At 41.8% G+C, this 25,886-nt stretch overlaps 2 protein-coding genes across 6 annotated transcripts in view; both read left to right on the forward strand.

The window, feature by feature from the left end:
- The window catches only part of LOC309714695 (uncharacterized protein), a 188,078-nt gene that overhangs the window by 161,200 nt on the left and 992 nt on the right, over positions 1–25,886 (forward strand). For all 3 annotated transcript variants that reach the window (XM_082547325.1, XM_082547323.1, XM_082547324.1), the window contains one exon: positions 25,465–25,886. This exon is cut by the window's right edge and continues 992 nt beyond it. In XM_082547325.1, coding sequence (XP_082403451.1) covers positions 25,465–25,886 — 422 coding nt within the window. The remainder of the gene's footprint in view (positions 1–25,464) is intronic.
- On the forward strand, positions 2,825–14,416 carry LOC309714717 (uncharacterized protein). 3 transcript variants are annotated; one of them, XR_014278996.1, is made up of 5 exons: positions 2,825–3,085; positions 8,371–8,476; positions 8,692–8,810; positions 11,017–11,613; positions 12,341–14,416. XR_014278996.1 is itself a non-coding variant. In XM_082547373.1 (4 exons), the coding sequence occupies exons 2-4, from the start codon at positions 8,459–8,461 to the stop codon at positions 12,917–12,919; spliced, it is 1,194 nt and encodes a 397-aa protein (XP_082403499.1). In that variant the 5' UTR covers positions 2,825–3,085; positions 8,371–8,458; the 3' UTR covers positions 12,920–14,416. The 3 variants fall into 3 exon arrangements, 2 of the variants coding, with proteins under 2 accessions (XP_082403499.1, XP_082403500.1); XM_082547373.1 differs by lacking the exon at positions 8,692–8,810; XM_082547374.1 differs by lacking the exon at positions 8,692–8,810 and having other exon boundaries at positions 12,344–14,416.

Here is a 25,886-nt window from a genome sequence, read left to right on the forward strand (position 1 = left end):
CTTCCCTCCCCATACCCAGCTGCCTCCATCTTCCTGCTCCACCACAATCACCCACACATGCAGGGCCTTGGGGTAAAGGTGTGTCACCAGGGTGCAGGGGAGGCTCCCCCCCCCCCCCCCCCCCTGTCCCCTTCTGGCTGCCTGTGCCTCAATTTTATCCCACAACTTAGACATTCACATTACTCACACTCTCATTACACATACATATAGGATCTTGGGGGTGGGCACGATACACGGACTCCAAAAGACCATCAGGGTGTACAACCTCACCCCTGGCGTCGTGTCCCACCTCTCAATTTTAAATACACGTAGACATTGAGGGCTATCAGGAGGGGCTATGCGCTTACCTGCTGCTCTCTGGCAGGTAGCTCCATGCCCTTCTGGGTTTTAAATGCACCTTAGAACACACATGCATCAACACTGCATATGAGCAGGCGGAGGGAGGTTTGGAGTCTTCACACACCCCGTTCTCTGCAGCCTGCTGGAGCGGGGGGCCAGGAGGAGGAGTTGGCCATCCGACTGGGGTCTGGAATGTGGGGCCTCCCTGCTGCTGCGGCAGTCTGCTTCTCCCCACCGCAGGGAAACACCACCTGGGTCTGGGTGCATTTTCCCCCTCCAGGGGGACCCGGTTCTTAGAGTATGCTTGGGGAGTGTGATCGTGTGTACAGTGTCTCTCTATGTCTGTCTCCACGTTGGGTGAGTGTTGAGTAATTGCATATGAGAGCATGAGGGTGGGAGCTCACGGGCACGTCTCTGCAACCCCCCCTGGCTTCTGCTCCGCGACTGCTGAGTGAGCCCTCATCTGGGACTCTCCTCAGCTCTTTGTGGGACAGTGGCGCGGCTGCCCCTCTGTTGGTCTTCCTTGGTCTCTTGTGTTCTGGGGGCCTCTGGATGTCTGGAGTTTGATCTCCTCCATACCTGCTTCATGCCCTGGAGGACGGGGCTGTGGCTCCTCACACCCTCTAGCAGACCATTACATGAAGGAACCTTTTAAATACAAGCACGCTCATGCTCACAGGTGTACACACAGGTGCTCACACACACAAACTACACCCTTTTTGGCTCCTCAAAGTACACCGTGCGCTGTCGATCTTACGCGCTGCACAATAATGTTTAATATTTAATATTTACTGTTATATTCCCATAGATCATCATGATGATCGTCACTGATCCTTTTCCCCACCTTGATATTAAATCCAGGAACTATAAATGCTATCCCACTTTGGTTGGCTGTATTCTTTGATGCAACTGTGTAGATTTTGACATAAATCTACACAGTTGCAGGAATATACTGATTAATATATTCCTGCACTGTATGTGAATTTAAGATAACACCCTTCTCCTTGGTCTTTTTGTTTAACAATGTGAAATCTACTACTGCATCAGGGAGCATCCATGGTGGTATTGTAGGCAACGGTACTGTTTGATGTATGTTTATCTTGTCCAGATTAAGTTCAGCTGTTTTCTGTCCCACTGTCCACCCAAAGCTCTTCAATTGCGTTTTCTCTTTTTCCCAGCATGGTTGGAAAACAGGTTTTGTCAGATGATCGTGACCATGTCCTTGTAAACTTGCCCAGTAATTCAATATCAGTTGCTCTCTTCTTATTTGAAATGGCATTTCCCCCATTTCAGCCTGTACTGCTGCTGCAGCTGTTGTTTTGAATACAACTGAGCAAAGTCTAGTATTTTAAAAGGTAATGAAATCTTTCATCAGCTTCATAACCTTTAACCCTGTATTAGTGTTATTGTTTTTGAAACTGACCTGTAATGTTGTCTGTCATCACTGTCAGTGCTGTATGTTTAATATCATTGTGGCTTCTGTGAATCTGTTTTACTGTTTCTGAACTCTCGCGTCTTCTGTTTACAGTCTTTGGTTAGAGAAGTGCTTTTAGCTGCTTATCAGAGGAAAATGTACTTCCTGAACAAAAATGCCCCCTAGAGGCTGAAGACGGCAATGCATATATCATGTTTTAGATTTTTTTTTGTTTCTGTTTATGCATAACAGTAAAATGTTTAGGATGTTGTGGGGATAAAAACAAACACTTCAGTCAATCCACACTGGGACCCTGAAATGTGTGAAGATCTAAATATTTGTCAAAGTAAGATTTATAATATTTGATGTATAACTGTGTTTTATAGGGGAAAAACCAAAACAAGGTTGAGTATAGAGAGAAATAACAGAGTAAAAGAGATTAATGAAATATTACACAGACATAAAGAATCCTATTTTAAAATCAGCCACTCCTGTTAAAGATATTATTAGAATATGTTTACAAAGCTCTAAATAACATTTACCCAGCAATAACACAACTTAGAAACTCCCATTGTAAATTAGTGCTATATTTAAAAGGAAATACATACATGCATTAATAAAAAATAAAAAACAATTTAATGACATTAATATAACCACTAAGAAAACCTAACTCATCGAATCAAACTCAGCCTGCACAGTAAAATACACTCAAATTGATCAAAAACTGAACTGATGACTTCCTACTTAGAGACTCATTTCAGTTCAGTGATGGTGGATTATAACCTCCATTCAAATCATTCAAAAAAGAGAAGAAGAAACTGTAGAACATGTTATATTACACTGTGAGAAGGTAAATGATCCAAAACCTCAGTAACATAAAAATGAAACTGGATCTTATTGATTTACTGCAAAGTTAAGAAGTGAAATTGATCAGGCCTTATTCCAGTTTTTAAAAGAGAGTAAATTGTTGCTGGTCGACGCTCCAGTTCACACTCCACACCAGTTGGTGGCGGTAATTCATCATTTTGTTGTTTGACAACCGCAAATACAATAAACGATGTAAAGAAGAAGAAGAAGGAGGAGGTGGAGCAAAGTGTGAATGTTGCACGAGAGGAGGTGTTTGCACAGAGAGCTGCTTTTCCATTCAAAGAGAATAAAGTAGCACCAACGTTTGGATCGATATCTGCATCGATCTGCCCACCCTTGTCTCCTGGATCGTAGCTGAGATCAGCGTGAACCACGTGGGTCTCTGCTCCCTGATCTGTTTCCTGTGTTTGGAAAGAGTTGCAGCTTCATCGCGGAGTTTCTCTCGGTTTGTGGGCTCATCTAAAGGTAAGCACCGAGCTAACTTTACTGTGAGTTCAGTTCATGTTGAGTTTAGCTCCTGAATGAGGTCTTCTGCTGCTCTCCTCGGTGTCTTTGAGAGAAGAGTGAGAGAGTGTTTGGAGAAAAACACCAACTAATCATTAGCTCAGCATGCTGGGAGAAGTTGGAGCAGAAAAGTCTTTTCATTGTCCCTGCAGCTGTTTTTCTGCCTGCACCAAACCTCTACAGCCTCGTTTCTATTTGAAGTGATAACAGGAAATGGATGAGAGCGATCTGCTGCAGTATCAGGGTCACAATAAACTTTATTGTCCAGCTGCTGTGGATGAACAGATGAGAGGAAGTGAACTCCTACAAAGTCTCATTTTAATGAGTGTGGCTGCTGTAAAGTGATGCACAGGAAGATGTTAACAAAAACTAATGAAACAGAGATGAAAGTAAACAGTGTTCATATTTGAAAGCACAGAGAATAAAAATATATTGTGGTGGTTAATGTGCAGGAGAGTGTGAAGAATGTAATAATGTCTTCCTGTGTCAAACACAGCTGCAGTCAAAGCAGGAAGGGAAGCTGGTTAAAACTGTTGAGTGTGTGAGTTTAAAGGCCCCATCATTAAAGCACACGTAGATCTGAGTGTAATTGCAATTCTTCATTCTATGAAATGAATGTTTAGCATCGAGTGAATTCAGATGTTCTGTTCAGTTTTCTTTCTATAGTGAAAGTTCACAGCAACAGTCGTCTTAAACTGCTTCATATTGTGATCCACTGTATGGTTTATGATGGAGACACTGAGTCTGGTTCAGCTGCTTTGTTGGGGTCTGTATGTTAAAGAGTCTGTTTACATGGTGGAGTAGAGCAGGGCGATATGACCAAAAATATTCGTCACGATATACATTTGAAAATTTGCGATAACAATATAATTGACACTAGACAAAATACTTTAGAATCAGAATCAGAATGGGTTTATTGCCAGATGTTGAGGTTTACAACATTAGGAAATTGCTGCGGTGCTTCAGTGCAGACAATAAGAATTAAAGTGCTATGTAGAAAGAAAGATATGTGCATGAGATATACATGAGATATATACATGAGAATAAGAATTATGAGTGCTACGTAGAAAGATATATACATGAGTGCAGGTGGTGATCAGTGCCAAACATGAAATGATGCAGTGACACAGCGTAGGGTCATGTGTTAGTGGCGGGGACAGTCATGTGGTTATTGTTCATGTGTCCCACAGCAGAGGGGAAGAAACTGTTCTTATGGCGAGAGGTTCTGGTGCGAATGGACCGGAGCCTCCTGCCTGAGGGGAGCAGGTCAAACAGACTGTGTCCAGGGTGAGAAGGGTCAGCTGAGATCCGAGCTGCATGCCGCAATGTCCTGGAGGTGTACAGGTCCTGCAGAGATGGGAGTCTGGAGCCAATCACCTTCTCAGCAGAGCGCACAACACGCTGCAGTCTCTGTTTGTCCCTGATAGTGGCTCCAGCGTACCACACGGTGATGGAGGAGGTGAGGATGGACTCGATGATTGCAGTGTAGAATTGCATCATCGTCTGTGTTGGCAGGTTGAATTTCTTCAGCTGCCTCAGGAAGTACATCCTCTGCTCGGCTTTCTTGATGACGGAGGTGATGGTGGGCTCCCACTTCAGGTCCTGGGTGATGGTGGTACTCAGGAAGCGGAATGAGTCCACAGAGGTGATGGGGGTGTCAGTCAGGATGATGGGGGGGAGTGGAGCTGTGTGCTTCCTGAAGTCCACAATAATCTCCACTGTCTTCTGGGCATTCAGCACCAGGTTGTTGTGGCTGCACCAGGACACCAGACGTTCAACCTCCCTCCTGTAGGCAGACTCATCCCCATCAGAGATGAGTCCAATGACGGTGGTGTCATCTGCAAACTTGATTAGCTTGACAGACTGGTGGGTGGAGGTGCAGCAGTTGGTGTACAGGGAGAAGAGCAGAGGAGAAAGAACACAGCCCTGAGGGGAGCCGGTGCTGCTGGTCCGGGAGTCCGAGACATTCTTTCCCAGCCTCACGTGCTGCTTCCTGTCCGTCAGGAAGTCAGTGATCCACCGGCAGATGGGATCAGGCACATTCATCTGGGAAAGCTTGCCTCGGAGATGGTCTGGAAGGATGGTGTTGAAGGCAGAGCTGAAGTCCACAAACAGGATCCTGGCGTAGGTTCCTGGGGAGTCCAGATGCTGCAGGATGAAGTGTAGGGCCATGTTGATGGCGTCGTCTACAGACCTGTTGGCTCTATATGCAAACTGCAGGGGGTCCAGGAGGGGGGCCGTGAGGGTCTTGAGATGGGAGAGAACTAGGCGCTCAAATGACTTCATGACCACAGATGTCAGAGCCACGGGTCTGTAGTCATTTAGTCCAGTGATCCTAGGTTTCTTGGGGACAGGGATTATGGTAGAGGACTTGAAGCAGGCAGGCACATGACATGCCTGCAGTGAGGAGTTGAAGATGCCAGAAAACACTGGGGCCAGCTCGTTTGCACAGTGTCTGAGGGTGGCAGGAGACACACCGTCTGGGCCGGGAGCTTTCCGAGCATTCAGACTCCTAAACTGCTTCCTCACATCTGCTTCATGGATATGAAGAGTTGTGGTCGGAGGAGGTGGTGTGAAATCCTCTTTTGTGTGGGGTGAGGGGGCGGGTGTTGCAGGTGAACAGTTTGAAGGTGGTGATGGCTCTATGGAGGGGGGAGAGGTGGGGGAATGAGTGTCCAAAGTGCCTCTATTGTTGGGGTCGTTGGAGGTGTGAAGGCTGCCTGATGGCTCGTCAAAACGACAGTAGAAGTCGTTGAGGGTGTTGGCTAAGAGCAAGTCGTCAGTGGAGTGGGGGGTTTTAGGCTTGTAGTTTGTAATATTCCTAAAACCTTTCCACACAGAGGCCGAGTCATTCTCTGAGATCTGCTGCTGCATCTTCTCAGAGTGCTGATGTTTGGCAATGTCCACTTCCTTAGTGAACCTGTACTTGGCCTCTCTGTAGCAGTCCCTGTCTCCGCTTCTGAACGCCTTACTCTTTTCCAGCCACAGCTTTTTGAGTTTAGGGGTACAACTCCACAACTTTATTAGTGCAAAAAAAACCCATCAATGTATTTTCACTTAAACAAGCAGCTGTTTTTTATGTGCATTAAAGTTATATAAAAATGTAACAGTGCAAATTCCTTGCTGACAGTTTAACAAAAAGGCATTTCCAGTGGAAACTGGCCGACATATCCTCAGCATAACCATGTATAACAGCGGTCCCCAACCCCCGGGCCTCGGACCGGTACCGGGCCGTGAGTCGTTTGGTACCAGGCCGCGAGAGTTGAGGCTCAGGTGTGAAATGTATAGTTTTCAGGGTTTTTATCGGTTTTCAGCGTTATGTTGTTATCGTTTTTATTGTTAACTTGGTTTTCCTGGGTCTTTTCACGTGTGTTATGAATAAATCTTATTTTTTTCGGTACCGGTACTAGTTTTATTTTGTTGTATTTATCCGCGACACCTTAAAGGCCGGTCCGTGAAAATATTGTCGGGCATAAACCGGTCCGTGGCGCAAAAAAGGTTGGGGACCGCTGATGTATAACATCCACAAAAGTTAAGGAGGTTATACACACACAATACGGTAACATTATGTTGAAGCACAGTACGTATCACTCCGGGAGGCTCCTGCCTACGATAGCCGTAATGTAGCATCCCTGGCTGAATGATGGTCTCTTATACTGATGCTTCACAGAGGTTTTATTGGAAATGTTTTTATTGAAACATTCAGTGAAGACACCGTAAGAGCTAGGAGCAAAACAAAACCAGCAATATTAATACCATAAGATCAAAGGAAACAAATTTCTCCTGCTCACATATAGCATATACATCAAATTTACATCACTCAATTCATTATATCACCTCACTAACTTACAACTACACATAAAGGTCAAGGTCAAGGTTAACAACATAAACTCTATTAAACGACATTTTGATTGCATGTAACTTATTCCGTTAAAGGAAACATTAACAAACCTTGTGCCACTGTCAGCCAGGTACTAATTGGCAAAGTAAACGTACATATTTTTCACTTTAAGGCACACTATTTTACCATATCCTAAAAGAAACGTTACTAACAGCCCTTTAACGGTTTTGTGCCAGTTTCCTGTTTCAAAATAAAAGCATGTATTTCAAAATAAAACCGAAGTGCCTTTCAAACAAATGTAAAAATATTTACAAATTTAAAGGTCATTTACACGTAATGCTCCGACAATCCATCAAGCGGTGCGGGTTCGTAGCATAGCAAAGTCGTACTGAAACATTTTACAGATTTTCGAGCGCCGTGTACGTAAAATTGTTTTCAGGTCAGTAAACACAACCAGAATTCATACATAAGGCACACGGGATTATAAGGGGCACTGTCGATTTTCAGAAAATAAAAGGATTGATTTTAAGTGCGCCGTATTTTCCAAACAACGTGGTAATAACGACGGCCCGCTAGCATGCTCTACCAAAAATAGTGCTTTGTTGTGTGTCTGACGGACGAAAGCTAAACCAGTTTCACACCACTGAAGTTGCAGCATTTTTACAAACCAGTTCTGGTTCATCCGTTTCATTTAATGATCCACTTTCGCTCTTCTCATTCGCTGCCATGCTTTTTCCGCCATGTGCGTATGAAAACAAAGCCACTGCGCATGCGCGTTTTAACCACATTCTATCGTGATGTTTCATTTCCTTATCGTTGCCCAACATTATACTGGTATCACCGTGAACGGTATGATATGGCGGTGGTGGTGGGACTGGGGGGCTGAAGGTGTGGAAAGTGTGGGGTGGGGGAGTAAGAGGTCTGTCCCTGTTTGTGGAAACCACAGGAGGAGCTGTTCAGGCTGTTGCTGGGTGTGAATTGTTGATGGAGTCTTTAAACTTGTAGTTGCTGTTTTCCAGACTGAAGCAGAGTCGTTAGCTGAAAACTGGTTTTAGAGGTTCATTCAGGACACCTTCTCAGGCTCTTACAGCCTTACCTGTATCATAACAAAGTGTATAAACCCCAATCCACCTTTAACATGGTCCTTCTCCCAAACCTTCAAATAGGACTTTCTGGCCCTGTCATAGTAAAGGGCTGCTTAGAATATTAGAGCCAATGTCACAAAGTTCCTCCTGAAGTATAAGTGAGTGAGAGAGTTTCCTCACTTTGCAGCACAACACGTCTCACAAGATTTCTACAAGCAATCAGAGTGAAATTTGTACTTTGTGTTGTCAGATGAACATATGAGACACTTTGACTCTTCAGTGCAGTGTGGAGCCTAACAAAGATCTGTTTTGTGTCCCAGCTGATCAGCAGGAGGAGAAGAGTCTGACGGAGCAGCAGAGGAACATTTTCAGCCATCTGGACTCAGCTGAGTCACTACAGAGGAAACAATGAGCTCAACACAGGAGGTGAGGAAAATATCACAGTTTCATCTGTTCTGACCGGCTGGGATGAAACAGGGAAGACAGGATAAAAGACATGCTGTGGAAGTACATTATTATTATTATTATTATTATTATTATTATTATTATTGATAGCTGAGCTCTGTAGAGTGAGCAATTATAATGGAGCTCTTCATTATAATTTGTAGATTCAAGCTGTTCTTCATATTTTTGGCCAGCAGATGTCACCAAAGAGGACTGTGTTGAAATGCTTTGAGGAACAGTGATGGGAATAACGGCATTACAAGTAACAATCGCATGAGTGCTTAGTGTTTGACTGAGGAAGAATAAAGTAGTCGTGGTAAGCCAATCACATGACCACTTAAAGACAAAGCAACAAGGTGGTATATACCAGTTTTTAAATTGTGTTGATAGGCCACGTAAAACCAGAGTCATTATAAACAATATATACGCGCCGTTTTTTCCTGAATAGTTTCGTCACGTTTACTGTCTAAGGACAGCGCAGCGAGCACTCTCTGCTTATGAGCAAAAAAACAAACAAAAAAAAGGGAAGTTTTAAGAGTGACAGAGAGAGAGAGAGAGAGAGAGGCAGCAGAAAAAGAGAGAGAGCGAGTTTTGAGTCGTGAGAGATTTGTGACATTTAGCGTGTTTGGAGTGTGTAGTTAATGTGTTGCCTTGTGTAGTTAGTGTGTAGTGTTGTGGATAGTTTTGTGTTGTGTGTCAGAACAATGAGGCGACTGCTGTCTCCAGGTAGAAACAGGAGTGACACACCTGCTGCTGTCAGACCTGCAGGCATCAGGCTGTGATGTTTCCTTTATAGTGGACAGAAATTATTTTTGGAGTGGCACAAATAATTTGTGTGGCATGATTGTTCTGTAAATAGTTTGAAATTGTTATTTTTAAAAAAGGGTAAAAAGTAAATGGGTGCGAATAACTTGTTGTTTGCAAAAATTTTGCCTCAGACAGTCGGAAATACTATAATTCAGATCATGCATCAGTACATTTCCATTTTTTATATCTATAAAAACAAAGCTGACAGTTGTGAGACTTTATCAAAGGTGTAAGCATCACAACAGATGCCTTTGTGTCAAAGTAACTGACGATAAAACACAGAGAAACCTGAAGGTGATTTTCCTCGCCTGGGATTTTATAAAAATATTCTGCAGTACATCAAAAACGAAAGAAAACCATATGAACTTTACCTGATGCTGCTGAAGTGAAGCAGAGCAAAGTTACAGAGTTTTTATTAGAGACACAGCTAAGTGTTTTGCAGTTTTGGCAGCGTGGGGAAAGGAGTCACAGCTCACAATTGTTAGGTTTTCGCTAGCAGCCCTTGCTGACTCAGAGACTTATTCCGTGAACAAAGGGAGACAAACGGAGATCGATCGGTTTTAACTTTTGCAAGGGAAGCACAGTCGGAATCTCACAGCTGCAAACTCTCTATTATAATGGAATAAATTAGAAAATTATACATATTTATTATAGGAAAGAGGAAATATAAAAAAGTATAGAGCTGCTAAACATTTATTACTATTCTGAGTGTGTTAGTATGCTGGCATTAATATTTGTGTACAAGCAGGAGAGATGGACATGGTTTTAAGCTACGTTCACACTGCAGGCGAAAGCGCATCAAATCTGACTTTTTTTGGCCCTATGCGACCCATATCCGATCATGCTATGACAGTGTGAATGACACAAATCCTATATTTTTAAGTCCAATCTGGGTCACTTTCGTATGTGGTACTGAATCCGATACATATCTGATGTTGTAGAAAGCGACTGCTGTTTGAACGGTCATGTCGCATTAAATCCATCTTTTACGTCACTGACACAAGACAGACGCCGATTCTCAACGCCAGAGAAGCGCCCGAGAAGACATCGCGAACGCTTCCTGGCCATTCAGTGTAGATGTTAATGAAACTGCTGGGAAGACAATGTGAACATTTTGTTTGTACTGTGTAATCTGCAGCTTCTGACAGAAATCTGCAACTATCCTTTGCTGTTTTAGAGAGGGGCTTCAATAAGGATAATTAATAGGCCATATGTAAATAACAAAATAACTTTATGACTTAAAGCAAAATTGGGAAACGTAAAGTCCAAAACAAGTCTTTACATTAAGGGCCATCAGTCAAACAATACTGGTCTGGGTCTAAACGGAGCGTGTTGTGTGTGACGTCTTCTTTTGCGCATGTCGGCCCATTTGAGGGCCGTGTACCATTCACACTAGAGCACGTTTGCTGTCACATTTTATTTGTAGTGTAAACAACCAGACAAAAAAAATTTGATTTGATCAAAACATCGGAATTGAGCATTAAGACTTGCAGTGTGAACATAGCCTTAGAGTTTTTGAACAGTCATTTTTAACATGAGTTTGGATGTAATGTGTTAGAACTACCAGCAGGTGGGGATAAGAGACCTTTAAGGTGTTTGGTGCCACACTCCACCTTCAGGTTTAAAACTAGTGTTAATGGAGGGAGTTTGAAGGTTGAGTTTGTTCCACGACTGCATTTCACTCACTGCCTCTGTTTGTATCTCTGTCACTGCAGGACCAACATGGAGCGAGAAGTCAGCGCTCTCAGGAGGCCGACAAACCTCAACCAAGAAAGAGAGAGAAAACACACACCTGTGACAAGTGTGGGATGGGTTTTACTTTTAAGGCATTCCTAAAACGTCATCAGGTCATCCACACTGGAGAGAGACCGTTCAGCTGTGAGTTGTGTGGAAAGTCTTTTTCCTCCGTGGGTTCCCTAAAAACACACCAACTCATCCACAGTGGAGTTAAAGCGTACAGCTGTGATCAGTGTGGCAGAGCTTTTAATCGCAGTAACGGCTTACAGAGGCACCTAGTTACCCACTCTGGAATTAAGGCATACAGCTGTGACATCTGTGGAAAAACTTTCAGCCAGAGTGGAAGCCGAAATGCACATCTACGCATTCACACCAGAGAAGATGTGTACTGCTGTGGTCAGTGTGGCAAACACTTTGCTAAAGACATACACTTACAACGCCACATGTTTACCCACACTGAGGAGAGACCTTGTAAATGTGACCTGTGTGAAAAGACTTTTAAAACTCCACATTACCTGAAACTACACCAACAGATCCACAACAGAAAGAGACTCTACAAGTGCAGTTACTGTGAGGTATGTATTTATATTGTTATCTTGTCATTTTAGCCTGACTGTTTGGAACAACTCTGCTCATTAAACTGTGTTAGCATGTTAGCAATTCTACTGCAGGGAAAAGCAGCTCTGAGTGATTATTCAGATTTTCATTTCAATTATGATTTTTGTTTACACTATTGTGAAAAACGAAATGTGCTGAACACTGATATGATTCTGTTATTTAATGTTCAGGCAGTGATATTATTTCTGCATAAATGGTTTATAAAGTTGTATTGTTACGTAATGGTATTGTAGTATTTTAGCATTAGTGTCATTGCTTCCTCATAACTTTAGTACTTTCAGACATTAGTGTTAAAATACTCATTTAGTATTATAATTGCAGTGTCATGGGGGTAGTAGTGTTTTTCTTGTCTTGGTCAGCTGAGTGTTTTAACTGCACAGTTACAGTGTTATTAATGCAGTATTAAATTAGTATTGTTGGAGTGTTACATTAGTAATTTAGTACTGTGTTGGTACCCTTCAAATATTTTTATGGTAGTAAGTCAGATGTTATTGTAACATGAAATAAGTATTACTGTAGTATTATGGTGGTAGTATTGTAGTTATTGCAGCCCAGTAAACTGAGTGTGTTAACTGAAACAGTAAAATGTAATTGGACGTCTGCAGAGATGCTCTTTATTTCAGGCGACGTTCAGGATAAAAATGTTGAAGGACTGACTTACACTGTGTTTGTGTCTTTGTTCAGAAGCAGAGCGACACAGATGGATCCAGTTCTCAACCCTGTCATTACTGTGGTGGTGGGAAAGACTTTCTTTGTGACCTTTGTGGAAAAACTTTCAATTGGCAAGTCTCCCTAAAAAAACATCAACGTAAACACACTGGAGACAAACTGAAAAACTGCAAAGAATGTGGGAGAAGCTTCACCACATCAGGTGACTTAAAAAACCATGAACTGATTCACAGTGGGGTTAAAAAGCACCTCTGTGATCAGTGTGGGTCATCCTTCACTACTTCAAGTCAGCTTAAAACACACAAACGAGTCCACACAGGAGAGAAACCATACAAGTGCAGACACTGTGACAAAAGCTTCTCACGATCAGGTCATCGTAACAAGCATGAATGTACACACATGGAAGGAAACTACAGCTGTGACCAGTGTGACAAAAGCTTCAGTAATCTCAGTTCATACTCCGAACACAAACGATCCCACGTTACTAATAAACTGTTTCACTGTTACCAATGTGCCCAAACATTCACTTCATTATCTGCTCTGTGCAAACATCAGCGTGATCACTCAGGGCTGAAATCACTCCCATCACTGTGAATCTGAAGAGACAGAAAGATCCTCTTCTGGTTTCAGTGTCAGACTTTAAACTCTTGAGATCAGGCTCCACAGAGTTCAGGTGAAATCTCCTGTAAAAATCTGATGAGGCAACTGTGAATGAAAATGTTCCAGTAGTTACATTTTAACCCCCAGGGGTCGACGGACGTGTCGGCGTGTCAAAATCACATGCCCAGTTTAAGATGCAACAACAAAGGTGCAGCGACCCAGAGTCTCTATTTCAACTTAGGTTGAAAGTGTGGACTCAAACTTTATACCAGTTTTTAAAATGATAGGCCACGTAAAAACAGAGTGATGATTTAAAAAAAAAAATGCAAACGTTTGGGTTTTTCCTGAATAAAACAGTGTTATTTACAGCGGGAAGAAATGGTATGAACTTTTAGTTTTTGGTTTTTTTGGTAACATGTATATACTGGACTGGACATACTCACAGATATACTACGCAATCATATTTACTCGTATACAACACACACACACACACACACACACACACACACACACACACACACACACACACACACTCTGAAGTGTTTATATAATGGAATCACTGTGAAAAGCATCTAACCTACATGTTTAAAACCACAAGACCAACATATTTAGGTCAAATATTATCTACAATTATATTAATGGTGTTTGCACGACTTGTTGTATGAACACATGTTGATCAATAACATGAGATAATTGGGATCAATGAGTAACCTTTGATTGTGCTATGGCCAACAATGATAAGTGCAAACATGGAACTAATTCAACTTTCTCTTTCTCTCTGCTCATCTTTATTGCCTCATGTTGTGTCCAGTGTTTCCAAAGCCTATTTGGTAAAGAAACCTGGCCTGCGGGGGATGCATCTGGGATTGTTTTTCTTGCCTCAGCTGCCAGAAAGCGAGAAAACCATTTTCTTATCATAGATAGTAGTCTACTTCTGGCACACACACTTAAAAAATGGTCAAAATGATTAACTGTCAAATGCCGTTTTGCAGACTCACTTTGGCCATAAAACTGACAAAGGGACAGAATTAAAAAATAATGGATTCTCGGACTGGCACTCAGAAAGTTATGAAATAGTGCCATAAAGTTAGTGGAAAAAAGACAGCTATGGAACATAAGTGTAAGATTAAAAGAAGCAAAGTACAAGCATGATTAACAACTGATGGAAAATATTGATGAGCATATCACATTGATAATTGGGTTTATAGGACATTTTTGAATTTGAAACTTTACTTATGAGGTAAAAACTTCATATCGACCTTGAGAGAACAAAGGATGAAAGGGTACCCAACGGCAGGAGGAGGTTGATATTCCCCGGGTTGCTATTTTTTGTGTCGGTCGTGTTGTGGTTCTCTGCTGTTTGTGCTTAAATGCATTTCACCACAGGGTTTGCTTTGCTTGCTGCCATGTAAATGTCTCGCTATACTCTGTATGTATTTTCTTGCTGTTCATATGATTCTGTGTATTAAACTCAGTTCCAAGAATTCTAAACCTTTGTTCAAAGGTTCTTTTTGAGTGCCCTGATTTTATCTGGATGCAAAGTGTACAGAAAATTTTACATAATCCAAAGTGATATTTTTTTTCTATGGGCCCTCAAATTCCTCATGGCACTCATGGTAGAGTTAACCTTAAAGGTGTGTTCGAGAGCATATAATGCTTATGTAATCAGTACAGAACATGTGCTGCTTTTCTTATTATTGCAGGGTTGGCAACCAAAGTAAAACTTTCTGGTACAACGCTGCCCCCTGGTGGGTAAGGTTTTAATTACAAAATAGTTTTAGTTACTAAATGTTGAAGTAGAAAGGATAAACACAGTATCCTGTCATGTCAGTGCTATTATAAGACATTGTGGGTTTACTTGCATTAAACATTTAAACAAGTATCTCTGTGCTTCTAAGGCACTTGATGCATTTCAGCTCCACAGAAACACGAACCGCAGCACAACATGCATCTTTGCCAGCAGCCATTTGATCGCAGGAAGCTTCAGCTGTGACTAACCTCTAAAGCAGTCTTTCTAAATCATCTGTGATGCAGTTTTCTTTTTAATACTGCTTTTAGGTTCAGTCAGGAAAGATATCTGGTGTGAAAATAATTCTGAATCAGGCGTGTGAATAAAGGAACAATAGTTGTTTTTGTATTTAATACTGTAAGTGTTTTATCTTTATTTTAGATTTTTTCTTTCATGAAGTAGTGTCAGGTCACAGGATGGAATAGATGGGTGTAACTTTATGTTTTAATCATTCTTGCATGGGTTGCTGTGTTTTATCATTTTTCATCATCTTTTAATAATGTACAGTGTTTTGTTCTTATGGTTTTATTGGATGCTTTTACTGTACTTTTTGTTGAATTGTCCCAGAGAGACTCCTCTCCCTCCTCCTCATCCCTAATTGGACACATGCCCTGACAGATCACAGGGTACTGCAATTAATCAGGGCTCCCTTTTTGGCCGTGAAAGGCCAATGAGGGCCTGGCAGGACAGAGACGGGGCAAAAAAAAAAAGAAAGGAAGGAAATGTGAGTATTCTTTCTACTCTCCTCCTCATAACGTTTATACTGGAATTGACTACTTTCTTATATCGGAAGCCTTAGCGAATAATTCTGTAAATTCAAGTATTGGTAATATAGTAATCTCAGAACATGTGCCAATTTTTCCTATTTCTTTGAAATATTTTGGAGACACCTCGAAGCTGCAGGTGGCATTTAAATGTGGCCTTAATTAAAGACCCGGAGGCAGAGTTAACGGTAGTACATTCTCATACAAAAGACGGAGTTGAATAAAATTGATAATGTTAAATATAAGTTGAATGGCCTGTATAACAAAAAGACAAAATATTCTTTATTTCGTATAAATAAAGCATATTGGGAAATGGGAGAAAAGCCGAGCCATTTATTAGCATATGGTCTTAAAAAGGCAGTATGAACCACATCCCAGGTACATGACAATCGAAACGGATTATTTCAACTTCTACCAGACAGATAAATGATGGATTCAGGGCCTTTTACAACAATCTTTACTCTACACAAGGTAGTTTAGATGAACAGGAATTTGAAGCATTCTTTACTGATCTAAATCTGCCACTGCTTTCTATTACTGATCAGCAGATTACAGAGGCTCCAATTACAGTAGGAGATTACCCACGCAATTAACAGCATGTCACTTAATAAGGCTCCAGGATTAGACGGGTTACCGTTGGATTTCTATAGAGCATTGGAGGATATGTTGAGTCCCCATGCTGTTCGATGTTTATAATGAGGCGTTTAAAGTGGGTTCATTACCTCAGTTAATGCACTCTGGACTTATAACCTTTATCCCTAAAACTGTGAAAGATCCTCTAGACCCAAGTGGTTACCGTCCCATACCTTTGCATACAAAGATACATGCAGCGCAATCTGGTTTTGTTCTGAACCGGTATGGTTCAGATAATATTAGGCGGCTGGTCAATTTACCAAATTACGTAGCCTTATCGCTGGATGCTTCTAAAGCCTTTGATTGTGTCGAGTGGGAAGATCTGTTTAAGACATAAGAAAAATTTGGTTTTAGTGACAATTTTATTAGGTGGATAAAAACATTATATGATTCGCCTTCAGCACACGTATTGACAAACGGATTTATATCTAATCTCTTCTGTCCCCTTTGCCCCAGGCTGTTTGTAATTGCTATAGAGCCTTTTGCACAAAAACGAAGAAATAACGTAAACATATTTGGGATTTCGATGGGTAAAATCAACATAAATATCTACAAAATGCAGATGATATGTTGTTACTTATGACGCAGCCTGGGAAGTCTATTCCATCCCTATTACAATGTATAGAAAGTTTTACATCGCTTTCAGGGTATCATGTTAATTGGGATATATGCAATGCCTATGTCAGGACACTGCCCTCATAGTATATTTAAACAATTTCGATGGTCCGTGAATGGTCTGAGGTATTTGGGGAAACAAATTACTTCAGAATATACTAATATGCAGGAGCGGTCGTAGTCTGTTTGTTGCCCTGGGCGAGTATATTAGTGCTATTTCTTAAATTTGTCAAATCTGTAACATAATGTATTGTTTGGAGTTTAGTCTGTTACTGTTACTTTTTTTTTTTATTTCTTCTTGGAGCAACTGTAACCCACATAATTTACTTAGGGATTAATAAAGTATTCTGATTATTTCAGGATACATGACCTGCCATTATCCAATGACACATTTGCTTACCTGTATCTTTTGCTCGTTACTCCTCCTCTTCTTTTCTCTTTTTCTAAACTGAGCACCTGATGGCTTTGAACTTTTCTTGTCCATCTTCCATTAGCATTTAATTTTGCACTCCAGTATGAACACCCATCCCTCAACCCGAGAATCACCACAACATAACCTAATAGACCTACACCTTAGTTCATAGTTTTTTTTTCTGGGATTTTGTACAACCCACGATTCAAATCATGAATACATGATGGGCTTGGATTGACAACATTATGAATGAAATGTGCTCTATTTGGAAGCAGCAGGTCTCCCTCCCCTTTTGACGGGTTGTGTGTGAGACTTTAAATCATCAAAATATAAATTTTAAATTGTTATTGATCCTTTTACCCCTTGTCCTAAAGTGTATATTTATTTTCTTACTCTTCTTATATTTATTGTTTGTTTACTTGCACTGCTGTAACTGGAGCCTCGTCGTCTCGTCTATATATTTCAATGATACGGTTATCACCCAGTTAGCTCATAGCATTTCTCAACAGTTCTGCCTCCTTTTCGACTATCGGGACATTTAAACAAAATAAATAATCCGTATACAAACAAATTCATGCTTTTCTCCTCAACAGAGAGCGTTCCCCGATTGAACAACAGCGCCGTAAAATAAGAAGAATGGCGCCTAATTACAGAGTTAATAATACAGACTTTGTAATATGTCACGTGAAGATTCATCAGCCAGATGAAGTGTTTCCTGACAACTGACAGTGATAGTGGACATCATCATCACTATTCCAACAATCCTCTCCACACAGACAAGCATAAACACACTCGACTATCACTAAATCAAGTTTAACACACGTTTGTAATGACGCTAATTCAGTTAACAATAGGGTTTATTCGCTCGGTCAGCAGGTGGCAGTGTCCTCGTACACTGGGGAGTAAACTGCCAATAAACAAACAGAGGAAGAAGAAAACCCTTGCGCATGAGCGGTAGGGATCGGGGAGTCCTGATCCGTAACTATCTTTAAATTTTTCGTTTTTGTCTACATTGTATTGAAATGTTTCATTATTGGAAACATTTTAAGAGATACTTATTATTCTTAACAGATACTCTGACCCGTAACTATCGTAAAACGCTTTGACCGGAAGTAGACACCTTTCGCGCATGCGGGGTACCGATTCGGTTTCCGGTACGGATTGGGTAGTGACAGAGGTACACAGGAGAGCTGCTTTTTAATTCAAAGAGACTACAGTAGTACCAACGTTTGGATCGATATCTGCATCGATCTGCCCACCCTTGTCTCCTGGATCGTAGCTGAGATCAGCGTGAACCACGTGGGTCTCTGCTCCCTGATCTGTTTCCTGTGTTTGGAAAGAGTTGCAGCTTCATCGCGGAGTTTCTCTCGGTTTGTGGGCTCATCTAAAGGTAAGCACCGAGCTAACTTTACTGTGAGTTCAGTTCATGTTGAGTTTAGCTCCTGAATGAGGTCTTCTGCTGCTCTCCTCGGTGTCTGTTCACAGTTTATTGTGAACACGTTGAGAGAAGAGTGAGAGAGTGTTTGGAGAAAAACACCAACTAATCATTACCACTGCAAACAGTGTTCATATTTGAAGCACAGAGAATAAAATATATTGTGGTGGTTAATGTGCAGCTCCTGGTGATTTGGTAGAAAAAAAAAAATTAATCATGTTTTTAATCATGTTGTGGATTGAATGTTGGTTTTTATTTTATCTACAGAAGTTTTTCCCACCTGTGATTGTTCAGATTGATTTGTTGGGTTGACTTGAATCATGTGAAGGTTTAAAGCTGCACTTCCCCCAAAAAGAATAAAATATAATCGTGAAGAATGTAAAAATGTCTTCCTGTGTCAAACGCAGCTGCAGACAAAGCAGGAAGGAAAGCACTGAAACCACTGATCAAAGCTCATTAATCAAAGACCGCTGATCAATGGCCATGAGTACCATTCAGAGAGTTGGGGAGTCGCTGCAATCACAGCATTTGATCAATGAGCTTTAATCATTGGTTGTCGGGGAATGGTGGAGGTGGTGGGACTGGGGGGCTGAAGGAGTTGAAAGTGTGGGGTGGGGGAGTAACAGGTCTGTCCCTGTTTGTGGAAACCACAGGAGGAGCTGTTCAGGCTGTTGCTGGGTGTGAATTGTTGATGGAGTCTTTAAACTTGTAGTTGCTGTTTTCCAGACTGAAGCAGAGTCGTTAGCTGAAAACTGGTTTTAGAGGTTCATTCAGGACACCTTCTCAGGCTCTTACAGCCTTACCTGTATCATAACAAAGTGTATAAACCCCAATCCACCTTTAACATGGTCCTTCTCCCAAACCTTCAAATAGGACTTTCTGGCCCTGTCATAGTAAAGGGCTGCTTAGAATATTAGAGCCAATGTCACAAAGTTCCTCCTGAAGTATAAGTGAGTGAGAGAGTTTCCTCACTTTGCAGCACAACACGTCTCACAAGATTTCTACAAGCAATCAGAGTGAAATTTGTACTTTGTGTTGTCAGATGAACATCAAATCAAATCAAATCACTTTTATTGTCACATCACATGTGCAGGTACATTGGTACAGCACATGTGAGTGAAATTCTTGTGTGCGAGCTTCACAAGCAACAGAGTTGTGCAAAATACAATAATGTAAACAAGCAAAATACAAGAATGGCTACATCTGAAACTAATAAATATATGTACAATATATAATAGTATATGTATTTCTGGATGTGTATACTAAATATTTTTCTACGTGTGTGTGTGTGTGTGTGTGTGTGTGTGTGTGTGTGTGTGTGTGTGTGTGTGTGTGTACACATATTTTACAAATTAAATAGAGTAAACAATAAATAAAATATATAAAATAAAATATACAGAGTGAAACATGTGCAAAACAGTGGCGTTACTGTACAGTATGGAGTGCATAATGTTGAAGTTCCAGTAGTGAAGCTGAGGTGTCTATGAAGTGTTCAGCAGTCTGATGGCCTGATGGAAAAAGCTGTCTCTCAGTCTGCTGGTACGGGACCGGATGCTGCAGAACCTCCTTCCTGATGGAAGCAGTCTGAACAGTTTGAGACATATGAGACACTTTGACTCTTCAGTGCAGTGTGGAGCCTAACAAAGATCTGTTTTGTGTCCCAGCTGATCAGCAGGAGGAGAAGAGTCTGACGGAGCAGCAGAGGAACATTTTCAGCCATCTGGACTCAGCTGAGTCACTACAGAGGAAACAATGAGCTCAACACAGGAGGTGAGGAAAATATCACAGTTTCACCAAATAATCAGTCACGTCTAAAACTCTCATCCTCCCAACCTGTTATATGACTGTGTCGTATATTATTATATATACAATCACTTCACTAAATAATCTGCCTCAGATTGTTTTGCAGCATCTTTCAGTTTATGAAAAAAACACAATGTCACATGTACAGACCCAATATCTGATTTCAACACATGAGGACTTACATGTAAGCTTTAATCTCCAGTTGATCAAATCCCACTGAGCAGTCCTTCCCTTTAAATCTAACCTCTCTTCTTCCTCTCCTGTCCTGTGTGTCTTATCTTTCTCCATCTCTGAGTGACGTTAGGTCTCTTTCTTTTCTCTCTCTGTGATGTACAGCAGCCGAACCTACAACAGCAGCTAGCAACACACTGAGAAAAATTGCACGTTGGTTGAGTGCTGGGTAATTGCATATGGGTGGAAATGGATGTTTGTATATGTGTGTGCCTGTATGTCTGTGTCTATATGTCAGGTTGGGTATCAGGCGCCACCTCTCTGGGGACATCTCAGGCCCTCCAAGGTATGGAGGGCTATCTCCCCCCACCACCACTTCCCCTGCCAGTGGCGGACTCCCTCAGACATCGGTGTGTTGGTGGTTCTTTGTGTCTGGAGATGGGCGTCCGGGTACACACCGGCTCACTCCTTGGCAGACGCTTATCGGGGCCTGGAGCCTGGGGCTCGCTCGGGCCACTTCGGAGGTGGGGTGCCCCCGGCCTCTCGGCCTGGGGCTCGGTCACTCAGGCACGGCTGGCTGCCGGCGGAGCTCACGGGCGCGTCACTGCAACTCCCCCTGGCTTCTGCTCCGCGGCTGCTGAGTGAGCCCTCATCTGGGACTCTCCTCAGCTCTTTCTGGGACAGTGGCGCAGCTGCCCCTCTGTTGGTCTTCCTTGGTCTATTGTGTTCTGGGGGCCTCTGGATGTCTGGAGTTTTGATCTCCTCCATACCTGCTTCATGCCCTGGTGGATGGGGCTGTGGCCCCCCCACACCCTCTAGCAGATTATTACATGAAGGAACCTTTTAAAAAAACAAGCGCGTCCATGCTCACAGGTGTACACACGGGTGATCACACCCACAAACTACACCCTTTTTGGCTCCTACCTCAAAGCACACTGTGTTCTGTTGATCTTATGAGCTGCACAATAATGTTTAATATTTAGTATTTACTGTCATATTCCCATATATCATTGTGATGTTGTTTATTCTATTACTCTTGTTCTCTTCTGCTTGCTTTCTTTTTTCTTTCTCAGCAGGTGATCCAGGTGATCGATATATGCATTTTTTTCTCTGCCCGTTCTGTTGGTTTTTGTCTTTTGCCCTTCTCCCCCGTCCCTCTTCTCAGCTGTTTCTCTTTCCCTCTTTCTTTCTCCCCTTCTTTCCCCCAGTCAAGTCTGTCCCGTATTCAGCAAGTGAAAATAAAATAAACAATAAAAGGTGAATCAAATGGACCATTACGGCAAGGCTGGGATGGTCAGTTTGGTAAAGTAAATCCGTTGGGCATCTTTCTTTGCCTTTAGACAATAATTCTGATGGCAAAAGAGCCAAACGGGACAGGCCAAAAAAATAAAATAAAATCATTAATTAACCATCTCCACCCATGTCTTTGGACTATGGGAAGGAGGAGTAGTACCCGGAGAGAACATACACAGACACAGAGAGAGTGGTGATAATTACTGCACCACCCAGAGCCTGTGGTTTTTTCCACAGGTTATAAAATGCAGTTTCCCTCCTCATTGCTACCAAGTGTGTGTTCACACACACACATTAAGATTTTATTAAAATTGAAATAGCAACTTTTTAAACCAATAGTGTTTTGTTTTTTAACACCATTAGTTCTGTGTTGTGTACATCACCTCATCTGTCCTTCCCTTTTTGTAGCCCTCTAACATTGTGACAGATTGAATAACAACATGCTTGCTTGACCATTCACTGCTCAGAGGAGTATATTGCTCTTTGAAGCCGCTTCTATTATGCTTCATTTTCCATATTCATCAGCCTCTGTGTAACCAGCACTCACGATCTTGTGCAGCTTGGTTTTGTCTTTTGTGTTTTGAATGGCAGATGACAAACAACTAAAGATATATGTGTCCAGAGGGAGCCCTAAAAAAAAAAGCTGCTGCTTAGCTGCTCGTGATTTGTAGGTGGACGCCATATTAGTTGCAGCGGTGACCTGTAAGAGAAAAACAGACTTTTTTTGTTGTTGTTATTTGGGTTGCTTTCGTGTGATTCCCGTTTAAGAATTGTTTAATGACTTTATTTGATTCTCTCTTCATCTGACCTATCTGCTGCTATTCTGGGCATGTTCTTCATCTTGCTCTCCTTTGTGAGTGGGTGACCTTTATGTTGTCCTCGGTCCTCTTCAGTCTCTCTCAGATCTTTTTTTGTCTCATTTCCACTTTAATCATATCTCCCTCCCACTGTCAGTCTGTCTTGTCTGTTTCTCTTGTGAATGGAGAGACAGAGATTGAGTCTTAGAATGGGAGTCAGCAGCCTACACAGTTATGTTACAAAACACTGCAGCATTCACGGCGCTGACCTGTTTTTATCCTTATTTCAGTAGCTGCCTACATAGAATGGCTTGATTCACAAACAGTTTGTCGATGACTGTTCTAAATGAATGATTTACCAATGTAGAGTTTCTAACGCAACTCATTTGAGATTGTTGTAATAAATACAACCACTGATCCATTGGGCTGTGACCCCTTTGAGCTGCGCTGATGTCTTCTGGGGGCTCTTTTTCATTTTTTAGCTTTTTTACTTTATCTTCTGTCTGGTTTAGTTTTCTTCCTTTCCAAGAATGTCACAGCAACTGCCATCCGTCCTTTAGTGGAATTTGCGTCTAATTACTTGAACATTTTCTGTATTCTAATAAGAGAAAAAAGAAGGGAAAAAAAAGAAAAGAAGAAAAAAAAGAGAAAAATTGCACACAATGTTGAATAAATTAGAAAAAACATAAAAATATATGATAGGAAATGGGAAGTATAAAAGTATTCACTTGGTAAACGTGTATTACTATTCTGTGTGTGTTAGTATGGAGGCATTAATATTTGTGTACAAGCAGCAGGGATGGGCATGATTTTAGTGTTTAAACAGTCATTAATTATTTTAACAGCAGGTTGGATGTAATGTGTTAGAACTACCAGCAGGTGGGGATAAGAGACCTTTAAGGGGTTTGGTGCCACACTCCACCTTCAGGTCTAAAACTAGTGTTAATGTTACGGAGCCCCGCGAGGGACATGGGAGAAAAATATTGAGATGAACAAACGTTTTCCAAGATCTTGCAAAATAGACTGCATCCTTCACAGGTTGCATTTGAAGGCTTTTGCAAAATCTCGCAAAAGTTCATCTTTATTTTTTTTCCTCTCATGTCCCTTGCAGGGCTCCATACTATGTTGGGAATTTCAAGGTTGAGTTTGTTCCACGACTGCATTTCACTCACTGCCTCTGTATCTCTGTCACTGCAGGACCAACATGGAGTGAGAAGTCAGCGCTCTCAGGAGGCCGACAAACCTCAACCAAGAAAGGGAGAGAAAACATACAGCTGTGACGAGTGTGGGAAGGATTTTACTGAGAAGGGTAATCTAAAACATCATCAGGTCATCCACACTGGAGAGAGACCGTTCAGCTGTGACTTGTGTGGAAAGACTTTTTCCTGGAAGGATGTTCTAAAAAAACACCAACTCATCCACAGTGGAGTTAAAGCGTACAACTGTGATCAGTGTGGCAGAGCTTTTACTCACAGTAGCAGCTTACAGAGGCATCTAGTTACCCACTCTGGAATTAAGGCATACAGCTGTGACATCTGTGGAAAAACTTTCAGCCATATAGGGAATCGAAATAGACACCTAAGCATTCACACCAGACAAGATGTGTACTGCTGTGATCAGTGTGGCAAACAGTTTACAACACATGCGAAGTTACAACAACACATGTTTACCCACACTGAGGAGAGACCTTATCAATGTGACCTGTGTGAGAAGACTTTTAAATCTCCACTTAACCTGAGCCTACACCAACAGATCCACACCAGAAAGACACTCTACAAGTGCAGTTACTGTGAGGTATGTATTTGTATTGTTATCTTGTCATTTTAGCCTGACTGTTTGGAACAACTCTGCTCATTAAAAAGTGCAATAATCCTTTCTGGCATCGTTGTATTTTTACTCAGTTGTATATAGCATTCGTATTCTATTTTTATCTTATTGTATATTTTTATTCTATTTTATTCTACTGTATATAGTATATTATGTTATTCTATTCTGTACAGTTGTGTACTGTATTTATTCTTATTGTATTCTAATTTTTGCCTCATAACTTTTGCACTGTCCACTTCCTGCTGTGACAAAACAAATTTCCCACGTGTGGGACTAATAAAGCTTATCTCATCTCATCTCATCTCATCTCATCTCATCTCATCTCAAAGCCCCTACAACCCACTTCTATGGGCTCATAGAAAGTCTTCCAGCCCCTTCCCCTGCACTAGTTCCTGGTACTTTCCTCGTTTCCTTTCATTGGCCTCCTCAATCCGCTCTTCCCAGGGCACTGTGAGTTCCAGCATGATCAGCTGTTTTGAGGCCTCAGAAATAATTATCATGTCTGGCCGGAGTGATGTTTTTGCAATGTTCTGTGGGAACTTTAGTTGTTTACCCAGGTCAGCCTGTAGCTGCCAATCAGAGGCTGTGTTGAGGAGGCCAGTTGTCAAATGTGGGCGCACCAGCCTTAATAAAAGAGATTGCCTTCCTCGGAGCATGATGATGCTTGCTGGTGCTGATTGCTGAGGCAATCTTTTCAGCAACTACTCTGAGCACCTGGTCGTGCCGCCAACGATACCGACCATCGGCCAGGGCCCTTGGGCAGCTGCTAAGGAGGTGTTCTAGGGTCCCTCTTCCAGAGCACAGGGGACAGGCAGGTGTCTCGCTCTTTCCCCACAGATGGAGGTCTGCCTTCTCAGTTATTGCAGCCCAGTAAACTGAGTGTGTTAACTGAAACAGTAAAATGTAATTGGACGTCTGCAGAGATGCGCTTTATTTCAGGCGACGTTCATGATAAAAATGTTGAAGGACTAACTTACACTGTCTTTGTGTCTTTGTTTAGAAGCAGAGCGACACAGATGGATCCAGTTCTCAACCCTGTCATCGCTGTGGTGGTGGGAAAGACTTTCGTTGTGACCTTTGTGGGAAAGCTTTCAGTCACCAATACACCTTAAAAGTACATCGACGTAGACACACTGGAGACAAACTGAAATACTGTAAAGAATGTGGGAAAAGTTTCACCACATCAAGTAGATTAAAACGCCATGAACTGATTCACAGTGGGGTTAAAAAGCACCTCTGTGATCAGTGTGGGTCATCCTTCATTACTGCAGGTCAGCTTAAAACACACAAACAAGTCCACACAGGAGAGAAACCATACAAGTGCAGACACTGTGACAAAAGCTTCTCACAATCAGGTAATCGTATTTTTCATGAATGGGCACACATGGAAGGAAACTACAGCTGTGACCAGTGTGACAAGAG

Source organism: Aulonocara stuartgranti, assembly GCF_965226115.1.
Source record: "Aulonocara stuartgranti genome assembly, chromosome: 9".
In the NCBI taxonomy this organism is placed as follows: Eukaryota; Metazoa; Chordata; class Actinopteri; order Cichliformes; family Cichlidae; genus Aulonocara; species Aulonocara stuartgranti.